General features: G+C 46.0%; 1 protein-coding gene across 1 annotated transcript; it reads right to left on the reverse strand.

Annotated features, from left to right (window-relative positions):
* Positions 1-3,771: 3,771 nt before the first annotated feature.
* LOC144673923 (uncharacterized) lies at positions 3,772-9,824 on the reverse strand. The gene is made up of 3 exons (XM_078535524.1): positions 9,773-9,824; positions 8,054-8,150; positions 3,772-4,936 (listed from the first exon to the last, which is right to left on the reverse strand). The coding sequence occupies exon 3, from the start codon at positions 4,567-4,569 to the stop codon at positions 4,207-4,209; it is 363 nt and encodes a 120-aa protein (XP_078391650.1). The 5' UTR covers positions 4,570-4,936; positions 8,054-8,150; positions 9,773-9,824; the 3' UTR covers positions 3,772-4,206.
* Between the last annotated feature and the right edge of the window lie 727 nt (positions 9,825-10,551).

A 10,551-nucleotide genomic window follows, 5' to 3' on the forward strand; every position in this document is an offset into this window, starting at 1 on the left:
CATCTCCCGACACTCTGCCCTCATCTCCCGACACTCTGCCCCCATCTCCCGACACTCTACCCCATCTCCCGACACTCTACCCCATCTCCCGACACTCTGCCCCCATCTCCCGACACTCTGCCCTCATCTCCCGACACTCTGCCCTCATTTCCCGACACTCTGCCCCATCTCCCGACACTCTGCCCCATCTCCTGACACACTGCCCCCATCACCCGACACTCTGCCCCCATCTCCCGACACTCTGCCACATCTCCCGACACTCTGCCCCCGTCTCCCGACACCCTGCCCCCGTCTCCCGACACTCTGCCCCCATCTCCCGACACTCTGCCCCATCTCCCGACACTCTGCCCCATCTCCCGACACTCTGTCCCATCTCCCGAGCAGCTTGTCTCTACCTCTGCTGAACCCACACAGGATGCACCATGTTGAAGCCAGAGGAAAGGACTGGGTGAGAAATTGTAATTCACAAAGGGTGTGCACATGGGGGTTTAACAAAATATTAAGTTTACCGTTTTTAACAATGAAACTTAAAACGCATTGATTGGAACCACTTCCAGCTCTTGTCCATTCTGACATCCCGTGGGCCAGCTCACCCTCTCACTGGGTTCATGCTGAATGTCAATCCAGGCTGGGAGCCATTGGGTGGATGGGCAATGGGTGGATGAGTGGGTGAAGGAATGTTCAGTTCACAGGGAGGGGGATGGGGGAGGGGGGTTGGTGCTGGTGGTGGGAAGTGTTCATTCTGAAAGAGTCCCACCTGAAACAGTGACCACTAACTTATCACTTTCTAACGATGTTTGACCTGCTGTGTTTTTCTCTGAGACCAGGGATGGTCAAACTATGTCCCAAAGTTCAGATTTGGGCCTTGAGCCTGGGCTATGGGGCCCACATACACGGATCACAATTACCGGATGTCCTTCATCCCCAGTTTTAATCACTCCACCATTGGTGGCCGGGCCTTCAGCTGCCTGGACCCTAAGCTGTGGAATTTCCACCCTAAACCTCTCCACCTTCCTCATTCACTTTCCTCCTTACAGACACTCCTTATAACCGACCTCTTTGGCCAAGCCTTTGGTCATCTGACTTAATATATCCCTCTGCCCCTGTGAAACTCCTTGGGACAATTTATTATGTTAGAAGCTCGATATAAATTTAAGTTGTTGTAGTTGTTGTTGTAGTTCAGTGAGAACTGTTCACTTACTGAGTGAGTGAGTCTGTATAAATATAACTCGGATAGACACAGCTTGTGTCATAGTTCAGTGAGATCTGATCACTTACTGAGTGATTGAGTCTGTTTCAATGTAACTCAGAAAGACACAGCTTGTGTCATAGTTCAGTGAGATCTGATCACTTACTGAGTGATTGAGTCTGTGTCAATGTAACTCAGATAGACACAGCTTGTGTCATAGTTCAGTGAGATCTGATCACTTACTGAGTGAATGAGTCTATTTAATGTAACTCAGGCACAGCTTGTGTCACAGTTGAGAAAAGGTGATTCTTTCCAAACATTCAAAATTACCACAAAGCCATTAAAGAACATCTGTTGTGAGCTGAATTATTTGGTAGAATTAGAGTGAAGGAGTGGGATTGACCCACAGCCTGAGCCACCACTTTAAGGACAGGGAGAGAGGGAATCTGGAGAGGAGAAAATAATTAGTAGGAGACCAGGCACTGAATCTGTAACAATGAGCAGAGAGGGGGAGGAGTGTGTGGGACAGGGAATTATAGATTTGGGGGAATGAAAGGAGAAAGAATATCCCTTGGAACTAGAATTGTCTGTTCTGAATTTCTATCCTGTACTGACAGCGATGGCTTTTGTCAACTCTGTTTACAGGGTATTAGAGGGAGAGGATTTTCAAATGAGAAACTCAAAGCAAAAATCTCAAGATCTTATAGAATCACTGAATTCATAAATTATCAGCCTCTGATTATGGAAGGAGAAATGTTTGTCTGTTCTGTCTGTGGGGAAATATTTAAATCATCAGTGTGACTGGAAAATCACCGGGACACACACACCCGACTCAGAATCACATCTCGGGGTCAAACCTGACATCACGTGGGCAAAAAGTCTGGTTTACATTCAGACAGTTGCCAGGGAGAGAAATGGAGTTGGTAGCTTGGGAATGAAAACAATGGTTTCAGTCTTCCCAATATTCAATTGGAGGACATTTTTGCACATCCACCACTGGATATTAGACAAACAGTCTGATAGTTTAACAAAAGTGGAGAGAGGTGGTGGTGAGGTAGAGCTGGGCACTGTCAGTGTATATGTGATAACCGACACTGTGTTTTCAGATGATGTTGTTGTGGGGAGCATGTTGATGAGAAATAAGAGGCCAAGACTGGATCCTTTGGGGACACCAGAGGTAACTGTGGGAGTGGGAAGGGAAGACATTACAAGTGATTCTCTGGCTATGATTAGATTGAGAAGAATGGAACCAGGAGAGAGCAGCCCCACCCAGCTGGATGACAGTGGAGAGATATTGGAGCAGAATGGTGTGGTCAACCTTGTCAAAGGCTGCAGACACATCAAGAAGGATGAGAAGGGATAGTTTACCTTTGTCACAGTCCCATAGGATGTCATTGGTGCTTTGATCAGAGCTGTTTCAGTACAGTAGCAGGGCAGAAACCTGATTGGAGGGATTCAGACAGGGAGTTCTGGGAAAGATGGGAATGGATTTGAGACGTGACAACATTTTCAAGGACTTTGGAAAGGAAAGAGAGGTTGGAAATGGTGTAGTCGTTTTCAAGGATGGTGGGGTCAAGGATGTTTATTGAGGAAGGGAATGATGATTAGAAGGAGAGGGGGGCAATAGCTGAAGAGAGAGAACTGTTAACAATATCAGTAAACATGGGGAAGTTGGGGGATCAGCAGTTTATTGGGAATAGGGTCGATAGCAGGAGGTGGGTCTCATGGACAAGATGAGCACTGAGAGGCCATGTGGGGAAATGGGAGAGAAACTAAAGAAAGATGTGAGTTCAGGCTTGAACAAGGGGAACTTTGGAGACAGTTTGTCCTGGTGGGCTATTGGAAGGGAGGGAAGCAGCAGAGGCAGCTGATCGGATTGTCTCAATCTTAGTGACAAAGAAGCTCAATGAGCTCCTCACACTTGTTGTTGGAGGTGAGGATGGAGGTGACAGGGGAGAGGGGAGCATTTCATAATAAACTAACTTGACTTCAAGTTATTAAAACAGAGCTTCCCAAATTGTGGCTCGTGATCCCCAGTGATGAGATTTTGGGCTCGCGAGCTCTGAGGCATCCATGGCTGCCAGGGAGCTTGGACTGTCCCCTGACAGCTACGAGGGCCCCTTAAATCCTCACCTTTTCCTATTGGTGGACGAGCTCTCATGGCTGCTATCTGAGGCTTGATTGCTGCATAAAACGCCCGTGAAAAGGTAGGCGTTTTGTTTTCTATTCATCAACTCCCCCAATTCATTCGTCGTTACCGAACTAAGACAAACACACATCCTGGGGATTATGATAGATTCAAAAAAGCTTTCTACCTCTTCTGTCATTTCAGCAGACGAAAGGAGGATCAGTCTGAATTTGAGGGATGTACGTTCACCATTTCGAAAAGTATATTTTTAGGATTACTAAAGGTTTTATGAGCCATTAAATATTTGTAGAGGAGAAAGCACCTTTCTGCCTGTATATCACGCTAATAGCTTCTGTTGTATATAACTAAAACCCTATTGTAGTGATTATGATAAAAGCTGTATCTGTGTGTAATTGAAAGTCATTTATATGAAATATCCTGCACACACAGAATTGGAACTTCAAGATTTTATTTAGTGAAGAATTATAGAGAGTTAAGAGAATCATTGAGTTAACTATACATGAGTCCAATTTACAATGTAGACTTTATAATCTGCTAATTTTTCATTGAGCAATTGCAAATATTTAGCTGCTTGAAGTACTTTCTGCAGAATAACAATTGTCCAAACTTTGCCTGAAGCCTCTTTCCCGCTCAACATCTCCTGTAATCCCCAGATTTTCACTCTTGGGTCACACCAAGTCTGAAACATTAACATGGGGTCTCACTTGGAAAGGTTTGGGAAGCACTGGATTAATAGACTCAGCACTTTGTGTTTAACACAAAGCTGTTTTATTTGAATTTTATCTGGAGTTTATAAACATCAGCAGAAACAGATCTCAATGAACATGGTTCAGTCGTGGATGTGATCAACAGCAAAATCCAATCACTGTCATGTCTCATGAACTCGCTGATGTCTCAGCATGTGGGATGAGGTAGTGAATCCCTTCCCACACTCAGAGCAGGTGAACGGTCTCTCCCCAGTGTGAACTCGCTGGTGTCTCAGCAGGTTGGATGATCGAGTGAATCCCTTCCCACACTCGGAGCAGGTGGACTGTCTCTCCCCAGTGTGAACTCGCTGGTGCATCAGAAGGTTGGATGCCTGAGTGAATCCCTTCCCGCATGCAGAGCAGATGAATGGTCTCTCCCCAGTGTGAACTCGCTGGTGCATCAGCAGGTTGGATGCCTGAGTGAATCTCTTCCCACACTGGGAGCAGGTGAATGGTCTCTCCCCTGTGTGAACTCGCTGGTGCATCAGCAGGTTGGATGCCTGAGTGAATCTCTTCCCACACTGGGAGCATGTGAATGGTCTCTCCCCTGTGTGAACTCACTGGTGTGTCAGCAGGCTGGATGCATGAGTGAATCCCTTCCCACGCATGGCACAGGTGAATGGTCTCTCTCCAGTGTGAGTGCGCCGATGAGTTTCCAGCTCAGACGGGTAGTTAAATTCCTTCCTACAATCCCCACATTTCCACACCTTCTCCCCAGTGTGAACGGTGCTTTTTCCTTCCATGTTTGAAATCCGATGATCTTCAGCTTCCGATAGACTGGGAAATTCTGTCAGATCCTGATGTGATGTTTAGTTTCAGTTTCCCGACTGCAAATCCTCCCCTTCTAATACCCTGTGAAATTGATTTAAAACAGAAAAAAGGGAGTGAGAGAGAACCCACAAAAACACAACGGCAGGTTGTGAAATTGAGCTGAATGAATCTGGGAATTTGTGGGGCCGGCACGAGGAAAAAGTGACCATGAAAACTGCTGGATTGTCATAAAAACCCAACTGGTTCACTAATGTCCTTCAGGGAAGGGAACCTGCCACCTGGTCTGGGCCTACACAAGACTCTGGCCTCGATTGGAGGAGAGAGAGAGAAAGATGGGAGTGGGTGAGAGAGAGAGAGGGAAAGGCAGGGGGTGAAGGAGAGGGGGGTGAAGGAGAGGGATAAAAACAAAGTGCTGGAAAATCTCTGCAGATCTGGCAGCATCTGTGGAGAGAGAAACAGAGTTAAAGTTTCGAGACTGTATTACACTTCTTCGGAATTGGTGAAGCAGACGGGATTTATATTTCTACAATTCAACCAGAACTTGGACAGAACCTCCCAAACCCTCAACCTCCACCACCCAGAAGGACCAGGGTAGCAGGTGTATGTGAACATTATCACCTCCAAGTTCCCCTTCAAGTCACACACCGTCCTAACTTGTCTGATATCCAGTACTGGATAAGCAGAAATTTCCTTTATTTAAATATTGGGAAGACTGAAGCCATTGTCTTCAGTCCTCTCTACAAACTACAATCCCTGATCACCGACTCCATCCCTCTCCATGCCAACTGTCTGAGACTGAACCAGAATGTTCACAACCATGGTGAAATATTTCACCCCAAGATGAGCTTCCAACCACATATCCACATCATCACCAAGACCGCCTATTTCCACCTCAGTAACATCGCCCGACTCCAGCCCAGTCTCAGCTCATCTGCTGCTGAAACTCTCATCCATTCCTTTGTTATCTCTAGACTTAACTATCCTAACACACTCCCGGCCGACCTCCCACATTCACCCTCCCTGTAATCTTGAGGTCATCCAAAACTCTGCTGCCTGTGTGCTTACTCTCACCAAGTCTTGTTCACCCATCACCCCTGTGCTCACTGACCTACAAAGTTTCCAGGTTAAGAAACACCAAAATGTTCAATTTCTTATCCTTACTTTCACATTTTTCCATGGCCGCTCCCGAACTCAAAAATCTCCATCAGTATCACAACCCTCCGAGATATCTGTACTCCTCTGATTCCAGCCTCCTGAGCATTCCTGATTTTAATCCCTCCACCACTGGCAGCCATTTGTCAGTTTCCAAGGCCCCAAGCTCTCGAATTTCCTCCCTAAACCTCTCTACCTTTGGAAGTCCCCGGAATCACAGATGCAAGTCCTCAGCTAATTCCATTCACTCCACGTGATATCAAGAAACGGCTGAAGACACTAGACACTGCAAAGCCTATGGGCCCTGACAATATTCAGCCAATAGTACTGAAAACTTGTGCTCCGGAACCTTCAGCACCCCTAGCCAAGCTGTTCCAGTACAGCTACAACACTGGCATCTACCCGGCAAGTGGAAAATTGCCCAAGTATGTCCTGTACACAAAAAGCAGCACAAATCTAACCCGGCCAATTACCGCCGCATCAGCCTATTCTTCATTATCAGTAAAGTAATGGAAGGGGTCATTAACAGTGCTATCAAGCGGCACTTGCTTAGCAATAACCTATTCACTGACGCCCAGTTTGGGTTCCGCCAGGGCCACTCAGCTCCTGACCTCATTGCAGCCTTGGTTCAAGCATGCACAAAAGAGTTGAACTCCCAAGGTGAGGTGAGAGTTACTGACCTTGACATCAATGCTGCATAAGACCGAGTGTGGCATCAGGGGGCCCTAGCAAAACTGGAGTTGGTAGGAATCGGGGGGAAAATTCTCCGCTGGTTGGAGTCATACCTAGCACAAAGGAAGATGGTTGTGGTTGTTGGAGGTCAGTCATCTCAGTTCCAGGATATCACTGCAGGAGTTCCTCAGGGTAGCATCCTCAGCCCAACCATCTTCAGCTGCTTTATCAATGACCTTCCTTCCATTATAAGGTCAGAAGTGGGGGCATTTTCTGATCATTGCACAATGTTCAGCACCATTCATGACTCCTCAGATCCTGAATAACTCCATCTTCAAATGCAGCAAGATCTGGGTGACATCCAGGCTTGGGCTGACAAGTGGCAAGTAACATTCACCCCACACAAGTGCCAGGCTATGACCATCTACAACAAAAGAGAATCTAACTATCGTCCCTTGACATTCAATGGCATTACCATCGCTGAATCCCCCACTATCAACATCCTGGGGGTTACCATTGACCTGAAACTCAACTGGACCAGCCATATAAATACTGTGGCTACAAGACCAGGTCAGAGGCTAGGAATCTTGTGGTGAGTAACTCACCTCCTGACTCTCCAAAACCTTTCCACCATCTACAAGTCAGGAGTGTGATGGAATACTCTCCACTTGCCTGGATGAGTACAGCTCCAACAACACTGAAGAAGCTTGACACTGTCCAGGACAAAGCAGCCCACTTGATTGGCACCACATCCACAAACATTCAGTTCCTCCACCACCGATGCACTGTAACAGCAGTCTGTACCATCTACAAGATGCATTGTAGGAATTCACCAAGGGTCCTTAGAGAGTGTCTTACAAACCTATGACCACTAGCATCTAGAAGGACAAGGGCAGCAGACACATGGGAACACCATCACCTGGAAGCTCCCCTCCAAGCCACTCGCCATCCTGACTTGGAAATATATCGGCTGTTCCTTCACTGTCATTGGGTCAAAATGCTGGGATTCCTTCCCTAACAGCACTGCGGGTGTACCTACGCCATGTGAAATCCAGTGGTTCAAGAAGGCAGCTCACCACCACCTTCTCAAGGGCAATTAGGGATGGTCAGTAATGTTGGTCCAGCCAGCGAAGTCCACATCCCTTGGAAGAATTAAGAAGATTCCCTTTAAGAGTGACCTCTTTGACCAAGCTTTAGGTCACCTGCCCTAATATCTCCTCATGTGGCTCAGTGTCAAATGTTACTTTGTGACATGCCTGTGAAATGTCTTGGTACATTATATCACATTAAAAGTGTGATGAAACAAAAATGATTGTTGTTGATTTGGACATGTATCACTGTTCTTTCATCATCACTGGGTGAATATCTCCTTACCTAACAGCATTGTAGGAGCACCTTCACCTCACGGACTGCAGCGGTTCAAGAAGGTCAAACATCATCTTCCCCACAGGCAACTGGGGATTGGCAAAATCTGTGGAGAGGGAAACAGAATAAACATTTCAGGGTGTGCAGAACAAATTAAAGGGACTAAAAATGTTGCAGAATTTGATGGTCAACATAAGCTCAGAGGCGGAAGAGAAATGGACTATAGTGCAGGAAAAACAATTCCTGACTACGAAAGGTACTGTGGGAAGATAAAGCTGGGAAGACAGCAGCACATGGTCAGGGGATGGGCAGCGGAGGTAACCTCATTGAGACACAGTCAGCAAAAGTAACAATTAAATACTAAACGTACCTAAAATACACCCAGTATTAGAGGCAGAGGAATTGGACAATAGCAGAGAAGACAGAGCTGAAACAGAGCAATGGATTGTGTTATAAATTCAATTCATCCTGGGTCCCTATAAATTAGCAACCTGAGGAGATTGTAACATTTAAGGTACAGGATGTTCCAATGCTTGTTACGTTGGTTCCTGTCTAGTAACAAGGGTGGGATCCTCTGGGAGTGTTTTGATAGAACACCAGATCAGTTCTAGAGTCAGTGAACAGCTCTTCTTGAGGCTGTTATTTCCGGGAGTTGCCAGGCAATAGGTGCCACAGGAACAGGTAGAGGTCCCAGTTAAGTTGAGTTAAAAATTTAGAGAAAAGGCTGCAGGGAGCAGACTTTAACTAAAGAGGGCTGTTGAAGCAAAGGTACCCCTTTGGAGCAATGGTGTTCTGTTTGGCATGGCCATAAGTCTCAGCTAGTGCAAGCTAGTGTTTGATTGTACTTGGGAATCCAGGAAGAAGGAATCTTGGAAAGCGAGACTGAAACTCTGCGAGGTGGGCAATTGTTAAAGCCATCTGAGTGGGAATGACTTTTGGAGAGAATTCCAGGTGAGATCTTCGAAGCTGGAGATTGGAAACCCTCTTGAGAAAGACTAAGTTTCAGTGAGATTGGTTGACTCACAGTGGAACTAATGTCTGGGTGGATTGTTGTGAAATCCATGGAATCTCTTTTGGTTGCATCTGTCATTTACTCTGTACTGTGGTGTGTCTCATCACAGTTCATCTGTTAATTCACATGTACCTCATACTTACCTTGAATGTTCGCGTATCAGGTACAGATTGTAAATTGTTTTATCTTTCTGAACTTGTACAGTAAATTTTGTTTTATTGTTGTTCAAAACCCATGGAAACTTGTGGCCTTTTTCCAAAAGTAGGTGTCTTAAATCTCAACCTTCATCTACTTGAAACAAAATGTTATTGATCCCTCACCCGATCGCATATGTGTCTGGCCAAGAATCGTAACAATATACATGGGATTCAGATCCACAGGAAAGAAGCCACACTAGCCATTAACAGGATCCACACCAATTGGTCAAGTGAAAACTAAGACACAGGGCCTTTTCTTGCTGAGAAAGTTTGTTGACTTGGTTCACTGTCAACACTGCTCACCCACACCCAGTGTCCCAGCTATCCCCTACTTCATTGTGTTCAAATACCCATCACATGTTTACCTGAACAATCTTATTGACAAACCTTAACAATGTAACTGAGAAGGCATTCACACCAACCTCAGAGCCATGGAACTTTGCACAGACAACAGAGCATAGACAACAGAGCATAAAACCAAAATCTTTAAATTGTAGATGAATAGTCAAAAATACTCACCTGTGAAACAATTTCGAGGTTCAACTTTAAATTCTCCTGCTGGATCCTGCAGCTGGAAAGATATCAGAAGCACTGGAGTCAGAGAAAAATCTCCCAGTTGAGGAAATACCTGGGGAGCGGGATGATGTCACAGTGTAATTGCTGATGTGGGATGATGTCACCGTGTAATTGTTGATGTGTGATGATGTCACCGTGTAACTGTCGATGTGTGATGACGTCACACACATGGACACAGAACATCTGGGCCTGTGCAAACCAGTGATCACCACACATTATGAAGGATGTGAGGGTCCTTGAGAGGGGACAGAGGTGTTTTAACAGAATGGGTCGAGGGATGTGGGATATGAGCTGGAAGGTTTTGTTCTCCTTCAAGCAAAGGAGATTGAGGGAAATTTAATAAAGGTGTACAAGATTATGATAGGTTTAGATAAGGTAGATCACACAGAATCTCGCAGTGCGGAAGAGGCCCTTTGGCCCATCGAGTCTGCACCAACACGTGAGAAACACCTGACCTACCTACCTAATCCCATTTACCAGCACTTGGCCCATAGCCTTGAATGTTATGACATGTCAAGTGCTCATCAAGGTACTTTTTAAAAGGATGTGAGGCAGCCTGCTTCCACCACCCTCTCAGGCAATGCATTCCAGACCGTCACAACCCTCTGGGTAAAAAAGTTTTTCCTCACAGCCCCGCAAACCTCCTGCCCCTCACCTTGAACTTGTGTCCCCTCGTGACTGACCCTTCAACTAAGGGGAACAGCTGCTCCCTATCCACCTGT

Source organism: Cetorhinus maximus, unplaced genomic scaffold (assembly GCF_964194155.1).
Source record: "Cetorhinus maximus unplaced genomic scaffold, sCetMax3.hap1.1 HAP1_SCAFFOLD_514, whole genome shotgun sequence".
Lineage (NCBI taxonomy): Eukaryota > Metazoa > Chordata > Chondrichthyes > Lamniformes > Cetorhinidae > Cetorhinus > Cetorhinus maximus.